The sequence below is a fragment of the Arachis duranensis genome, chromosome 5, assembly GCF_000817695.3.
Source record: "Arachis duranensis cultivar V14167 chromosome 5, aradu.V14167.gnm2.J7QH, whole genome shotgun sequence".
Taxonomy (NCBI): Eukaryota; Viridiplantae; Streptophyta; class Magnoliopsida; order Fabales; family Fabaceae; genus Arachis; species Arachis duranensis.
In genome coordinates, this window is record NC_029776.3 from 2453315 (window position 1) to 2469422 (window position 16108).

Consider the following 16108-nt stretch of genomic DNA (forward strand, 5'->3'; position numbering starts at 1 on the left):
CAGTTTTATACTGGGATAATAGACAAATTAGTCTCTGAAAGATAAAACATTTTTCAAGTTCGTCTCTAAAAGATTTTTTCAATCAAATTGGTTCTTCGAAAATTACGAATTAATCATATTTGTCCTTTAGTTTTTTCATGAACAATTTTTGTCAACGATTGATGACGTAGAATATTAACTTATAACAACCATATATGCTTATGAAAATCTATCAATTTAGTCGTTAAGTCATATTAGGAATATAGATTATGTAATTGTGGAAAAGGGATTAAATTAATAGATTTTGATGAATATATCTGGTTAAAGTCCAATTAGACATGTCAAGTATTATGTATATAGTCAATTAACGTTTCTTATCATCAATTGTTGACAAAAATTGTTAATGGAGTCACTGAAGGACAAATATGATTAATTTGTAATCTTTGAGAGACCAATTTGATTGAAAAATTCTTTTAAGGATGAATTTAAAGAATGTCCCGTTTTTCAAGGACTAATTTGACTATTAACCCGTTTTATACTTAAAAAATATTGATGCTTATTTAAGTATTTGTCGGCATATGCTAACAAATGGGCTTTCGTCATGATTAACCATAACAAGCAACGTGTGTGACTAGGTGGGAAGGTTTCTTCTGTAAACGAATTTGGTAAAATAATTGAAATTAGTTCTCCTTTTATTTTAGTACATTATTATTCATGAGCTGTGTAGATTGTTATGTGTTTAAAAAAAAAAAGTTATGCTTATCTAGTTTTTTTTTTCTTTCTTCTTTCTTGTTTGCTATTCTAATTCCATGTATTTGCAATTGTGCAGCTGAATTTTCTTATTACTGAAAATAGGCGGAGGGAAATAGTTGATCCGCATTGCGAAGGGATACAGGTTGAGAGCCTTGACGCCTTGCTCTCTGTGGCTATTCAATGCATTTCGTCGAGTCCAGAGGATCGACCAACGATGCACCGAGTTGTACAGTTGCTTGAATCGGAGGTCTTGACTCCATGCCCAAGTGATTTCTATGACTCCGAGTAGAATTCTTGCGAAGACAAACTAACTGCCTGTTGTGTTTGCCTCTGTCATCGCAAGTCACTTACAATTCACAAGCTATGGTCGCATATTAAAACGAAATTTGTCTTGAAAGATGCCCTTGCACCACTACATAACAAGAAAGATATCATCCTCGGATGCCCGTGCATTTCTGTCTTCACAAATGGAGTTGCAGTTGAAATTGCCACTAGTTCGTGGTTGTTCCACCTTCCCACTTGGGTCTCTCTTGTTATTTTTTCACCTCTCCTTGGATTTGTAATCTCGGTCACATTTGTTCACTCCAATTTAAGTGTATATGTATAAATTCAGTACGCTACCTTTTTGCAAGCAATTCTTGTGATTTATTTTTGTAATATATGTTTGCATAAAGAAAAATCGTCTATAGTGTCTTTTAAATGAATATATATAAAGGGTTTGAAATGGTCTGAAATGAATTATAAAAAATATAAATTAACTTGTTGAATTTTGACTTGTATGTAATTAGAATTTTGTTTTTTTATAAATACCCTGAAGTTGTTAAATATTGTAAGGGCAGTACGAGGTTCCGGGGCCGGGGGAAAGGAGGACTAAAGAGAGAGAATATGATGGCAACGAGTCCAAATTTGGACAATGCATTTGTTAGTGTGTTTTCAGAGTCCAAAGTTTAGTTTTCATTGGTGAACAATTCTGATTTTCAGTAGCTGAGCCTAAAGTTTAACAGTCAAGTGTCTTATGTATTTGGTGAAAAATATCTGTATTTTAAATAACAACGCATTGAAATTCTTGAGAATATATTTCTGTACAAAAATAAACATTCCCTAAAATAATGCTGATATGAGAATACATTATCTATCGTTTAATAATAATAATAATAATTATTAATAACAGATATAATTTATTTAATAGTTGTTTATTTTTACTTTTAACTTGATATTTTTTACACTAAAAAAAAAGTATCTCTGTTCAAAGAAACGGTTTTGCTGAAAATTTTAACTCATCTTCCACCAACAATTTTTCTATTCTAGATTTGATATAAATATATAATGAGTGATGTTGGTTAGAAATGGAATCTAATTCAATATAAAATATAAATAATTAAGATTTTGATTAGTTCTAGTTTGAATTGGATAAGATTGGATGACAATTTTTTATTAAATTGATTTGAATTTAAACACTCTTACATGGTGCTTGTTTAGACGCTAATACGCTATTAAATCGATTAAAAAAGATTTTTTTAATGATTTTTTTAGTGTGTTTGACATATTTTTAATAATAAAAATAAAAGTACTAAAATAATTAAAAAATATATCTTTTTTGAGAAGTTATAAGTTATATCTTTTTTTAAAAGATCTTTTTCTTTTAAAAAAAATATTTTTTACATAATAAATAAACAAAAAAATATTTTTATCTTATTTTATCCAAAAATAATGGATAGATAAAAGATTTTTTATATGAAATATTCAAATATAAAATTACTTTTATTTTTGTAAAAAATCTTTTAAAAAAAATCTTTTCAAAAAAATATCGGCCAAACAAACAAGCCTAAAAAGATTTTAAATTGAACAAAGATATATCTACCAAAAAAAAAAGTTAAGAATCGATCAAAGATATTTAAATATCATATATAATCAGTTCGAAGTTGAGGGTTAGCCTCATTCTTTTCTTTTTGTTGTTTGAATTTTCCCTTGTGACTTATATGGCCGAAATTGATCGATGGTCGAACCTTCATCCTGATCTTCTGTATCAAATCACAGAGCATCTGTATTCCTACCATGATTACATTCGGCTTCGATTGGTTTGTAAGGAATGGAACTCTAAACTTTCGAGCATTCCAAATCATAAAAGAAACCCATGGCTGTTGTTACCTGGCACTACTCACGACTCTTCTTTGAGCCATATTCTTGAAAAGGAGCAGATCTACCATGTTATGTTCCCCGATTTTGATATTAATGACAACCTAATTCGTGGTTCTTGTCATGGATGGTTAATTACTGTTGTGATATCCGAGGGTGCAATACGAATGTTGAATCCTTTTACTAAGACTCACATCGATCTTCCTCCAGTTTCAACTTTTTCAGATGTGGTTCGTTATCACCCTGACCGGCACGGAGATGAATATGTTCTGGTGGATCTTTATAATGATGTGATCTATAATCTTGACGCCATTAGTTTTCATAAGTATGAGATTCAGAAGATTGTGATATCCTCCCCTCCTAACAATGACGACTTCATGGCAGTGGCTATATATAAAGAATGCGGCAAGTTGGCCGTTTGTAAACTGAATGACAAGAGATGGACACATATTCCAACTGAACAGATGTTGACATTTTTTCAAGATGTCATATTTTTCCAAGACAAGATATACGCCTTAGACGATGATACAAGTCTGTATGAGTTTGATAAGAAGGTCATTATGGACGAACTAGGGAAGAAGCCCCGGCCTCAACTAGTACCGCTACTGACCTCCATTGGAGGAATGTGTGAAGCCCCGCCTCCTGCCAAATTGACCATGTACTATACTTGCAGCATGAACAAGTATGTGATTGGTTGTGTTGATGGCAGTTTGTTAATGATAGTTAAACATAATGATTGGGCTATGGAAATGCTACACGTCTGCAATAAATTTGATGTGTTCAAGTTGAACAAGAATTCAAAAGAATGGTCAAGAATGCATAGTTTAGAAGATTATGCAGTAATGATTGGATATAATTCGTCTGTTCAGATGTTTCCTGGCAAATCCCCATATTGCAAGAGAAATCATATATACTACACAGACAACCAAGTGGTGTTGCACACTCTAGGCAAACCCAGCCTGCAAGATATGGGCATCTTAAACTTAGAAGATACAAACACCAACGAAATACTACCAAATGTGGAATGGGTGTGTCCTCCAACTTGGTTGTTACCCTAATGGAGGACTCCTTTATTTATTTACTTACTATTTACCACAGTTTTTTAGTGGTTTTTCTTGCGCTTTATAAAAGTTATTTCTTAGTCTTCTACTTTACAGGAGTTAGTTAAAAGTAGTTAAAATAAAAAGTTTATATTTGTGTGTTTATTTATAAATTTATGTATTATTTTATTATAATTCAATTATTTCAGTTAAACTATGATTGAATTATCTTAAATTATTTGGTATAAAGTAGTCTCAAACTTTAAATAGTTTTGAACCTGAAAAAAAATTGGATTTTAGATAGTCTTAGGCTGAAGCAAACTTAGAGATTTAGAGTTTAAATAAACTTAAAACTCAAATATGTCTAACTCATTCTTATTTTTTTCAACCATGATTTGCTTTATAACTATTAAACTCTTTCCAACATTGACGGTTGACTACTTTTGACTCCAATTATTAAATTTTTTTTCTGACTTTGACTCTTGAGATATTTTTTATTGTGATCGTGGAGATCTTTTGAACTCCGGCGATTAACACAATAATAATTTTTTAATAATCACCAAATAAAAAAAATAAGAAAAAAAAAATTCATACATAACTTAGATATCTTAATCTTTGATATTATAGAATCTTCCTTTATAGTGAAAACATATATATTTAGTAAAATCGAACATCAATAAACATATGATTAAAGAATTTCTATTACTATTATTATTTTTAAAATTTAAACACAAAATCATTTATTAAGAGATAAAAACTTAACTAATTTGATATTTATTATTAGGATTTAATTAACATGTACTCTTATGATTAATAATAATAATAATAATAATAACAATAATAATAATAATAATAATAATAATAGTAGATTAAAAGTTACAGATTTGCATCTTCTAAAGTTTAAATTTCACTTTAAAGAATAAAGTGTGATCTTCTACTATTGAATAGTTTCTCTTTCATATTTATTGTTGGTCCCACCTATAAAATCAATGGCGAGAGATCACACTTTACTCTTTAAAATAAAATTCAAACTTTAGAGGATTCAAATCCAAAAATTACATTAATATCTATTACTCCACTAGTAAATCATAAATGCTATATGTAGACCCTTCTCAAATAGTCATATTTGTGTCCTAATTAACTAACTAATGAAAAAATCTAGGGGCTAATGTACTTACTCGCTAAAAGAAAAATGAGTAATTCTTTATTGTTAAATAAAATCTCACAGCATTAAAAGAGAAGACACAGAGAGGAAGTTGCATAGATAGCCTTCCATGGTTGTTATTAGTACCAAGTAGTTAGTAGTATCAATATCCCTGCATAAATAAATAAATAACAATAAGAATCTGTTTAAAATTTTATTTCTTTTGAACAAAATAAAATAAAATGAGAAATTAACATTCTGAAATTAAAATTTAGACTCATGTACTTACAGGCTAACAAGATACATTCTGGCTTCTGCCTATCAAGTGCTCCAGCAACAGGTTTTATGCACCATGCACTAAGCCACTTCTCTTTAATTGACATAATTATTTCAATTAATAAATCAAGAATTACAATGCAAAAAGACAGGACTAATGTCACATATGATGTACACTTAAAAAAATAATTTAATATAGTTCCTTTATCATCTTAAACCAGAGTTAGTTGGTGGTATACAGTTATTAAAGTTCTTAAATACACCAATACAAGATGTACTTTAAAATTAAGCAATTTCAAGTGGAAAAACAATTTGTATGAAGAGATAATTCAAACTTACATTAATTATTGTAGTATCCAACTATAAAGTTTTTTGTCAGTCATTTATTTACAATCTGTATATGAAATCAACAAGATAGTCAGCATCCAATTCATTATAAATGAATCCATTAGTTCTGAAAAAAAAAATACAGTAACAATTTTTAATATCAGAGTAATACTAATGTACAAGTCTTTTTATGAATTAAAGTTCAACTAAATTAAATAATCGATAACTGATATTCATTATGTTAGACCAATTTAATTAGATTTAGTTAAAAAAAACTTGAATGTGTAGCATTATTCAAGTGGTAAATTATAATTCCTCTTACATGGTGGACAGAAAGACGGTCCAGCTAAGTCATAATTAATCATCAAAGCAGCTTTTGAAAAATAGCCTAGAAGATGCAAGAACCATATGAATTAATTAATGAATAATCTGTATTATGAATCAATTATTTCAATAAAATAAAATAGATTAACAGCTTTAAACAAATTAAGCTCACTCACCAGAATAAACAAGGTTGGAAGAAGGCCACTTATCCATTGTTTGATGCACAAAAGCTCCATCCATTTTCCCTGGCAAGTAATATACAGTAACATATCAACACATTTATGTTTAATTTCATTGCAATTTATACGCGACAAAAACACAGATCAAAATCGTAGTTGATGATGATATGGAGAATATTGTAATTATATTAGAACAGAACAGGAAATCGTTTTTGGTTTCTGTTCTTTATTGGAAATTTCGCTGTTAATCGCGATCATCAAAGAAATAAAATTACGGTAAGTGGAGATCGAGGACAATCGCTGCAGCGGCGGCGCGTGACGACGGAAAATCGGAGAATCAACAGATCACTAATTGAATTCCACACAGGAGAAAGATAAAGTGCAGAGTGTGTGAAGGCGCGTATTTAGAAGTAGATCTGATTCGCATTCACACAACACGTGTTCCGTTTTTGGAACACCTAATCAAAATGCTTTTGAAATTTGTATCTTATTTCAATTTTAATGATAAGTTAAACATTAAAATTATTATTATCATTATCAATTTATCATTTTATTAATTTAGCAGTGATGCGACTCGGCTTTTCTCATTGTTCTACTGGATGGATGGTCCCAAAATCATGCATGAAATGTAAGTTTGAAGTTAAAGCATTTTTATTTGATTTGCTTTGCTTGTTATCATTACCTTTAATTTGCAGAATATTGCAACATAAGTCTCACCTTGTTTGATAACTTTGGGAACCATGAATTTGGATTTCTTGATGATGCATCTGAAGTTCCTTTGGTGGTGACATTTTTCTAACATTGCACACAACATATAAATAAATCTCTTAACCAAATACCTTTCTTACAATGAAGATTATATATATAGATACATATCATAGTACTAATATGATGACTCAAATTTTCTATTGTACTCATTAACCCATCCAGATGGTGTGTGAGAATCACACCAAGTTACAGTTTCATTTTTCATGTGGATGAAGCGAGTACAAGAAAAAATGACTTAAGAACAAAGATTTTTTCTTATCATAACTTCAAGTAACATTAGAAACACAAGAGAATATATACTATTTCTTTTAAAGAATATTAGTAGATGCCTGTGGCATTCAAAACAATGATGAAGGGGACGGCCAGGACACAAGTTGAGTGCAGTGGCTGCATTTTCCTTATTGTCATACCTTGATAAAATCATATCCATTTTTTTTTCTCCTCCTTAATCAATGACTAGCTAGTGAAACAATGAATGTGGTTTATAAGAATGATAACTATAATCTATATATGAATTTTTTATGAAAATGAATCTATACTTCTGGTTGGTCTTGTGGTTCGAAGACACGGTTGTGGCAGCTGGGATTGCAAGGGTAAGCACAATCGATCTGCCGGAAAGACTTTCGTTCAAAGAACCAATCTGCTACAGCCTTTGCAATTGTCTGCACATTGTTATGTACACAAGTTAGCCATTGAATCAGCTGGATAGAGAAAGATTGAGGGCAAATTACATTGATCTCTCTTGAATTTGAAGAAATTCATTGCAATTCGATTTGTCAAGTGATATTGAGTATTGAGTATGTCATTATCTAAATCTCATAGGAGATCAATTTATACTTTCAGAAATAGATAGGAGTCAGGTTGAATTTTACAAAATCTCAAGGGAGATGAGTGTAATTTGCCTATAATAAAACCAGAAGATATGAGAAAGCTGATTATATAATGTTTATAATTATGCATTCAGCTTCTTACTGTCTTGTTCAACAGGGGAGAGTCAGTTCTGAACCATGTTTCCTGCATTTCAGTTTGGCAATGGGCATAGCATGAATCTATGAACATTCCTTTGGATGGAGAGTTGCCTAACACAGTCAGTGCCCTTAGGAACTGTGTCCTAAACCCTGAAAAATCATGAATTTAAATGTGATGTCATAAAATGTTAGATGATCTTATGTCAAATTATTAAGGGTTTCAGCAGATTTCCAAGAGACACAATTTATTGAAGATCAGGATATTCACCTTGCATCAATTCAAGTTGATCAGGTGAACAGTTATTTATATCAAGTTTGCAGCTATGCCAATGGCCTTCAGGATCGGCAACTCCTGGTGCCAGAATGTTCTTAATCTGAATCAAAGCAATAAGGATCAGGAAGAAAGACTAGAAGGATCTCATCAGGCGATGAGAGCTAGTAGCAATACCATTAAATGACAAGTTCATGGCAGAGGTGAGTTATCAAAGATCCATATATTGATACTGACATAAAAAGACTAAAGAGTGTGTGGAATAATCTTGAGCCAATTCTGATAGTATCACAGTTTTTCAGGTTAAAATCTTAAGTCAAGCATGATCAACATATTAAGGAAAACTAATATGCAACTAAACTGTTGTCTCTGACCTGCCATGAGTCATATGCTGCATTCACAAAGAAGATTGGTGTTTTGATTTGGGATACCAAATACTGTGGGAAGAAGCACTACAACATTTTCCAAAATAAAGTATTAGTAACTTCAGAGATTTACAAATGTAGAATATAAAACTAATATGATCAAGCTTACCAGCCCAGGACTAAGTCTTGAAGTGCAGGACGGAGGCAAATTCTTCGCAGAGCCCTGCAAAAGAAAAAGAGGAAACAAACCACACCTGAATATTTTAGAACTTATACCTCCCTTAGATGAAAGCTTCAGAAAGTATCTTTCAAATGAAAACTGGGACTTTTCTGTAAAACCTCCTGGTGCATTTTTAAGTTGGAAAATAGTACATACATGTGTTGCAACAATTTGACTGAAGAATTGTTCAATGTGTTGTGTTCCAGAGACATCCCGTCTGTTGTACCACATTAACATATTCTATCACAAAATGATCTAAGGAAAAGTAAAAACAATCAAGAGAGGCTAAGTGGAAAGAAAAGTAAAGGATCTTACGTGTTAATAAAGTAACCGGCATCTGAAAGGCATTTAGCTTTAGCTCCTGCTGGCAATAGAGCTCGGAAGCGATCACAATGCAATATCGAGGTCAATCCTCCAGCTGAACATCCAGATATGATAGCCTGCAGTTATAGTGATAAGTTTCAGTGACTAAAAAAAATTAATAGAGGAAGAAGAAAAGTAGCCGCAAATCATCGATGTCTCTTACATTTCGAGCATTTTTCATTCCTTTTGTAAGTAAATCCTGCATGACAGCAGCAAAAACCCTTGCCCCTCTGAAGTGCAATTGAGTTGTCTGATTTATACACCATGATATTTTATAGTCTCATCAGAACCAAAAATAGGAAATACAATTTGCAAGTGTTTAATGCTTCTCTTGATAATTCAACTAAGAGATTCCTTTTGAGTATTGCAGAACTCACTGGATTAACTTCTTCCTTATCACCAGTAAATGAAGAACCATCACAGTACCTAACCTTGACTCTGTTCCAATTGTAGAAATCTGGAATCAACAACTTTCATTATTAGAAACCTAAGCAAATGTGAATTAATGAAGGGAAAAAATAAAACATGATCTATTGACTAGTAGAAAATACCTGGATTAAAAATTCTTCTGTTATTTAAAATCCCTGAAAAGGCAATTTGCTTGGCCATTTTCTTAGATGAACCTAAACGACCGTTCTTTCGACCAAGGCAAGTAGTAACATTGTTGCACCATCCCCCACCCTAAAATAAACCAAATGAAGTTCATTGGACGGAATAGACATTTAAGAATCACTTTACATATGAATCCAAACTTGAGAATTAAAAATTTGTTTTGGCAATCTCCATAGACCATGGTAAATGAAAATCATAATCACAGTTAAGAATTTGCAGGTTCAACAACAGAAAAGTCACTTAGAAAGCTTCCAGTTCTTGTGGAATTGAAATTAAGATTGGGTTTTATCTTTCCAAAACAGTTCTTTCACCCCTCTACCATTTTGCCAAAGCAATTAGTTTAATCATAGTGATACAAGCAAAAGAAATAAATATTTTTTGTTATTTTAAATCAGAAAGAAAAACAAAATAATGAAAGCAATGTTTTCTTGAGTTGGTAATTGGTGAAGACTTATTATTGATGCCAGTTTGCAGAAAGGGACAGGACACACCTCAAACTGAACTAACCAATTGTTTATCCCTTCTCCGAATCCCCTATCAAGATGGTAAGCTGGTGCACTCCCATCCAAACAAACTGCAGAGTAATTTTTAGGGGGGAAAAGTTACCAAATATGATAATAAACTAACTAAAATAGAACAGCTCAACAAGGAAAATTAACTTCTATCAGACGTAGCGAAAAATTCCTCACCGGCTCCTTTTGTGACCGCATTCTGGACAAAAGTGATTGGAACATAAGAAGCTTCTGCCTTCAGCAATAGAAGTACACAAAATAGAAGGCATAACCATTTTGTGCAATCTATCATTCTGCTACAAATCCAACAAATAGAATAAGGAATGCAAAGTAACTTATGTAGAAGTATCAAATGAGGGCATATACTAATTTTTCCATAAAGCCACGTTTTATTTTTGGCCAAAATGGAAAGACAAAAGCCACAAGCATCCTCATGAGTTGGCAATAAGAATAATAAGAACACATGTTAAAGGGAAATTTTTCATTTGCCAAAATTGGATGAATTAATTTATGCCATCTTGCCAACCAATTTAACTTTTTCACCTCAACTTCAACCTACCACTTACCAAAAGAGCAAAACATTTTATTCCTAGTTATTGTTGTTTAAGAAACCAATGAACCGACCAGTTAGATTTATACACAAGCAAAAACATCACATATGAACAAGCAAATGCCAACTCTGGTATTCCTTTTCTTTCTGATTCAGACTTAGATCTTTTGGAGAGACTTTTTTTCCAAGTTACCAATTTAGAAGAAAGATATGCAGATATAATAAAAAAATAAAACCTAAATTAGTTGACAAAGTTATCCTAATCTACCTAAATTTAAAGGAAAGATCTTAGTACTTCTTTTAAAATTTAACTCATGAACTCAGAAGCATAGAATTGCTTCACCAATTCATGATAGAAAACTTAATGCGATCAATGAATAGAGTTAAATTGTATAAAAAAAAAACTCAGAGCCCAGAAAACCAAGTATTAAAGCAAACGCAGAGCGAAGTTAATGGCAATGCCCCCATCGGTTTAATACTTTAATTCACACACAAACTAGAAACTTCCAGAAACAAACAAGTATGAGAGAATTCACAAGACAGCAAAAGCTATGAACAATTCAATGAATCAAACAATCTTCTCCAGTGCACAGTATCACAAAACTTATCAATGATCCAATGGTATTAATGAACAAAAAAAGCGTGATGTGCAGAAAGGATGAGTAAGAATGATAAGTGCACTGTGTACCTGAAACAAAGAATGAGGTGGAAAATGCTCAACGGGTTGAATCGAAGGTGCTGCTAAATTTTGCTACATACAATGAAGGAATCTGAATATGAATGTGGATGAAGAGAGGGTAGTAGCGGTGGTTGAGGGTGGTGGCTTATAAAAAAAAATGGTCCAGTGTTAATGTTTATGTGAGAGATGAATCAATGAATGAATGAATGAACACTGGTTTTAAAAAAATGGATTTTTTTTTAATTTATTATTTGTGAATGGAGGGAAAATTGGTGGGTTAGTTCCTGAATTTATCGTTGTGGAATTGTGTTGTTGCTGTGAAAGCGAAAGTGTACCAGTTAATATCAGAATTTTTTATTTATTATTATTATTATTATTATTATTTTAGATTTTGCTAGATAGACAATAATTTTTGTAAATAATGTGAATAATAGGTTCTAGAAAAAATAAAAAAATATTTCACCAAAAATTATCTTCTAAACCTTAATATTAGGATAATCATTTGCATCTGCATATTTCGTGAATTGAATATCCAGTCATTGTTAACTATGCATGAGTAAATCCAATCAAAAAAATAACCATCTAATTAAAAATAATAAACATAATAATTTGTATACCTATTTAATTAAATATTCGACATATTTATTATTCATATTATTTAATATTTTTATTGTCTACCTGTATTGTTTAATTTTTTTTTTTTTTGGCTAAGATTTAGGCACAGAAGCAAAAGAGCCGACACTCATTCGCTGAGAAAAGAAAATAGGCGCACCAAAAAAATGTGTATTGTTTTAAACTTTCAATGCTTTTGTCTCTTCTTTTTTAATATTTCCACCGTTTTATTCTCTGTCATCATAATTTTAATCACGGCCACCAACACAGCGTCACCACTCCCAATTTATTTGGGCAAATCAGGGCTTTTTCTTCTTAATTAAACATTAATTTTAATTGAATTTAATTCACATGTGTCTTAAAGAGATAAATTAAAATTATTATTAGCAAAAAGTTTAAAATTTTTATTTTTATAAATGTACAATAATTATGTTAAAAACTAAATTTTTAATATTTTTAATTTATATGTACATTTTTCATCTTAAATTTAAGAATAATTAATTTTTTTATATTAAAAGAGCTTGATCTAAAAGAAATTTTATATAAATAATTAATTATATTATTATATTAACAAAAATAATTAATAAATTTATTTCTTAAAATGCTATCTAAGTATATAAATCTAATTAATAATTATGTAAAATTTTATAAATTATCACTACGCATTTAATTTTTATATCCTGCCCATGTAAAACTTTTACACAGCTATCTAATGTTGTATTGTCGCATCATCAAATTCAAAGCAACTAATTTTAATAAAATTTTGTAATTTTCCGTCGTTCTTCTCTTCAAATACCCCTAAAGTAATTCTTAATTGCAATGATAACGTATCAACGCATATTTTTTTTTTTGGTAGAGAATAAGAAGAAAAAGGTATATTGATATTATTTTTGGGGCATTAGAACTTTATATGGAATAAACTTTTAAAATAATCCAGTGATGACTTTTTGACTTATGCTCCTTAATTTTCTATGAATAAAACCATATAAAATACAGTACCATGAACCTGAAATTAAAATACGAAAGAGGAATGAGGCATCGTCATTGGTCGTGGTACTCGTACAGTTCAAGACTCGATAAATGATTAATTATTTGTTTACAGAGAACAATATTGATACCGTCGTTAGTTTTGTTTTATTGGAGTTAGATCCGACCCGAATGTTCTCCCCACCAATTAATGGTTTCAATGTGCAATCCTATTTTTTTTTCCCACGGTATCTTCTGACTCGACAGGTTAAGGACTAATCCACTGCCATACTGAGCTCCATTTAAGGGTTTGTCACTGGCCAATAGATTACTGCATACACAAGGTGAGATTCGAACCCCACACTTGCTTAAACGGACTAGTGAAACTAACCACTAGATCAATCCAACTTGGTTTGTGCAATCCTATTCTTTGGCGCCGACTATATTAATGTTTTGCAAGAATTGTAAATGTACCAGCTATATTAATATTTTAATAATTTTAATGACTAATTTTAATTATAAAAATTATATATAATATATATTAATTAAAATTAATAATTAAAATTATTAGAACACTAATATTTTGGATAAATTTAAATTTTTTTTCAAAATTTAAAGCCCACTTTTGGAGCCATGTTCCCATAATCCCATGCACCCAACCCTATTCTTGCTATCCCACCTCACCTATGCTTCCCTTTCATTTTTTTATTTCTTTATTTTTTGTGAGACACTCTTGAAATAATCTCATTCTAAGAATTTAAATCGTTAGGTAAAAATATATAAGTAATTATATATCTAACATATTTTTTAAGAATTTGTTTTGGATTTAAAATGTAATTATATATTTTTTATAAATAGTTATATATTTAATAAAGAGCAATAATTGAATTATTTTTGTAAATCTCAAGCTCATAAGTTTAAACGATAAAAATAATCACTGATGTAATAATTGAATTAAATTATGTACATTACATTTTTTAGATTTAGCTTTTTTTAAAATTTTGTGTTAATACAGAATATTTATGTATTGAATTATTTTTTTATGTTTAAATGATCTAATATTATATTTAGTTATATAAAAATTTTAAATTATAAAAATATATAAATAATTATATATCTAATAAAGAATAAACTCTTAATTGATAAGTTGCTAATCATCAAGAGGCAACTATATTTAACAAATTAGTGTTTTGGGCCTTTGGCTCCTCATCCAATAAAAAAAAAACTTTTAGCATAACATATTAGAGAAAGATCAATGAATCACACATTTTTTATCTTACTTGAATATTAGAATGTAATTTATTTAATTGGAAAGCAAATTAGTTATTAAAAATGGTTAGAGATGAATTTATATTTTGTCAGTGGGATATATATTTCAAAAAGAGCCTTATCTCAAAAATATTTGAACTAGTCGTTGTGTTAGGTAATTTTTTTTTAATACGTAACTTTAGTCAAGAATTTAGGAGTTTAGGTAATGATCATGATTGTGGCCTAACATCATGTATTGTATGTTGTTTTTCAAAACTAGCACCCAATTTTCAGGTCGCGGATGAATTATAGCATCACAATAATTATATTAGTATGCCCGCCTTAAATTTTATCCTGCAGAAACATTAATCAACTTTAAATTTGATGTAATCCAAGTCAACAACGTAACTGCGCACCTGACATGTTTTTTGCTTTGCTAGCTTGCAACTAAATCATCTTACTCCAAAAGCAAACAATTTAATATATATATATATATAGGTAAATACTAAATCGATATTCGAAAAATTCTAGCGCTGATCAAATGGTACTTGACTTTTGTTATTAACAAAATAGCCGCTGAGCTGCGTTTGTTTTTTAGAACAGGATAAGACAAGACATTGATGGATAGAGACACAAAATTTTGTGTTCTTGTATTCTATTTGATGATAAATTAAAACAAATTATGAAAATCTAATTTATTCTCATTTTTTTCATTCAAACAATTTTAGATGAAAAATATAATAATAAAAAATATAATTATGAAAAATTAACAAGAATAATGAAATAAAAAATAAAAAATAAGTTGTGTCTCTTGTTAGTGTTTCTGTGTCTTTCCTGTCAGGGTGGACATAAAATACACTAATTTAGCGTCTCTGGACACATTGTCTTTGTCCATGTCTCATCTGCCAAACACGATTTTGTGTCTCAGTGTCCCTGTCTCAGTGTCCTATCTCTATAAACAAACGCAGCCTAAAGGATTTTAAAATTTGACAAGCGTATCCCCGAACTCGCTGAAAAAAATCTCCGACAAGTATAATGCTGACATGGCCACCGTATTCTGGTGACCTGGCAAACCATCCGCCAAACCCTAATCTCTTCCTTCCAACACAGACTTTCCCTCCATCTTCCTCCTTATCGCAACCCTCCCCCTACCCAATGCAACCCCTCCCTCTTCCTCCTCATCGTAGCCCCTCCTTTAGTTTCCCTCCCATCCCAACCCCCCTCCAAACGCACATTTTCCGCTCCTTCTCCCTCCCCAACACACACTCTCCTTCCTCCCTCAACACACAACTCGCAGCAACAATCGCCTCAACATTAACAGCAACAGCAAGCAACAACAATAACAACCCCAACACACACTTCCCTCTCTCTCTCCATCACAACAACAACCTCAACGACAATAGCAACAGCAACCTCAACTGCAAGAGCACCATCAAAGACCACCGCCACTACCATCGGAGCTACAACAAGGCCTGAAATAGTCGCATTCCCTCAACTCCTCAGCTTTTCTCTCTTTTTCTTTTTATATTTATATATGTATGTTATGTGTTTGTGTAAATATCTGTGTGTGTGAATGGATATTGTTATTATTATTGTTATGGTCCTCCGAGAAGAGAAAGAAGGAATGAAAAAAAGAGAGAAGGAGGAACAAACAAAGTTAATATGTTCTGAATGTACATGTTTTTCTGTTAGTTCTGTTTGAAATTCTAATGATATTGGTTTTGGTGTTATTGTTGCTTTTGCTGCTGTAATTAAGGAGGCAGAAGGAAAGGTAAGTGTGTGTTGGGGAGGGGGCTACGATAGGGAGGGAGTGTGC

The 16108-nt window shown here is 31.0% G+C and overlaps 3 protein-coding genes across 12 annotated transcripts in view; 2 read left to right on the forward strand and 1 right to left on the reverse strand.

Moving 5' to 3' along the window:
* Positions 1 to 1367, forward strand: part of LOC107487087 (LRR receptor-like serine/threonine-protein kinase FEI 2) — an 8783-nt gene extending 7416 nt beyond the window's left edge. For all 3 annotated transcript variants that reach the window (XM_016107670.3, XM_016107671.3, XM_016107672.3), the window contains one exon: positions 809 to 1367. In XM_016107670.3, coding sequence (XP_015963156.1) covers positions 809 to 1021 — 213 coding nt within the window. In that variant the 3' untranslated portion in view covers positions 1022 to 1367. The remainder of the gene's footprint in view (positions 1 to 808) is intronic.
* Positions 1368 to 2711: 1344 nt separating this feature from the next.
* LOC107486985 (putative F-box protein At5g55150) lies at positions 2712 to 3926 on the forward strand. Its single transcript, XM_016107569.1, has one exon. It carries the CDS (start codon positions 2712 to 2714, stop codon positions 3924 to 3926), a length of 1215 nt encoding a protein of 404 aa, XP_015963055.1.
* Positions 3927 to 4734: 808 nt separating this feature from the next.
* Positions 4735 to 11729, reverse strand: LOC107487084 (pectin acetylesterase 8). Of its 8 annotated transcripts, XM_052262001.1 has the most exons (19): positions 11476 to 11729; positions 10415 to 10533; positions 10217 to 10299; positions 9665 to 9794; positions 9491 to 9570; positions 9277 to 9363; positions 9066 to 9190; positions 8907 to 8967; positions 8700 to 8753; positions 8540 to 8617; positions 8163 to 8268; positions 7899 to 8044; positions 7466 to 7588; positions 6876 to 6953; positions 6156 to 6224; positions 5978 to 6043; positions 5668 to 5722; positions 5342 to 5417; positions 4735 to 5224 (listed from the first exon to the last, which is right to left on the reverse strand). In XM_052262001.1, exons 2-16 carry the CDS (start codon positions 10527 to 10529, stop codon positions 6020 to 6022), a joined length of 1359 nt encoding a protein of 452 aa, XP_052117961.1. In that variant the 5' UTR covers positions 10530 to 10533; positions 11476 to 11729; the 3' UTR covers positions 4735 to 5224; positions 5342 to 5417; positions 5668 to 5722; positions 5978 to 6019. The 8 variants fall into 8 exon arrangements, with proteins under 8 accessions (XP_052117961.1, XP_052117964.1, XP_052117963.1 ...); XM_052262004.1 differs by lacking the exon at positions 5978 to 6043; XM_052262003.1 differs by lacking the exon at positions 5978 to 6043 and having other exon boundaries at positions 5342 to 5422.
* Between the last annotated feature and the right edge of the window lie 4379 nt (positions 11730 to 16108).

Coding starts and splice junctions, on each gene's coding strand:
- LOC107486985 (XM_016107569.1), top strand. CDS start 2,712: ATGGCCGAAATTGATCGATGGTCGAACCTTCATCCTGATCTTCTGTAT.
- LOC107487084 (XM_021141947.2), bottom strand. CDS start 10,529: ATGATAGATTGCACAAAATGGTTATGCCTTCTATTTTGTGTACTTCTA. Junction 9,364..9,490: donor ATAAGGAAGAAGTTAATCCA/GTGAGTTCTGCA, acceptor TGTATAAATCAG/ACAACTCAATTGCACTTCAG. Junction 8,269..8,539: donor CAGCATATGACTCATGGCAG/GTCAGAGACAAC, acceptor GCTTTGATTCAG/ATTAAGAACATTCTGGCACC.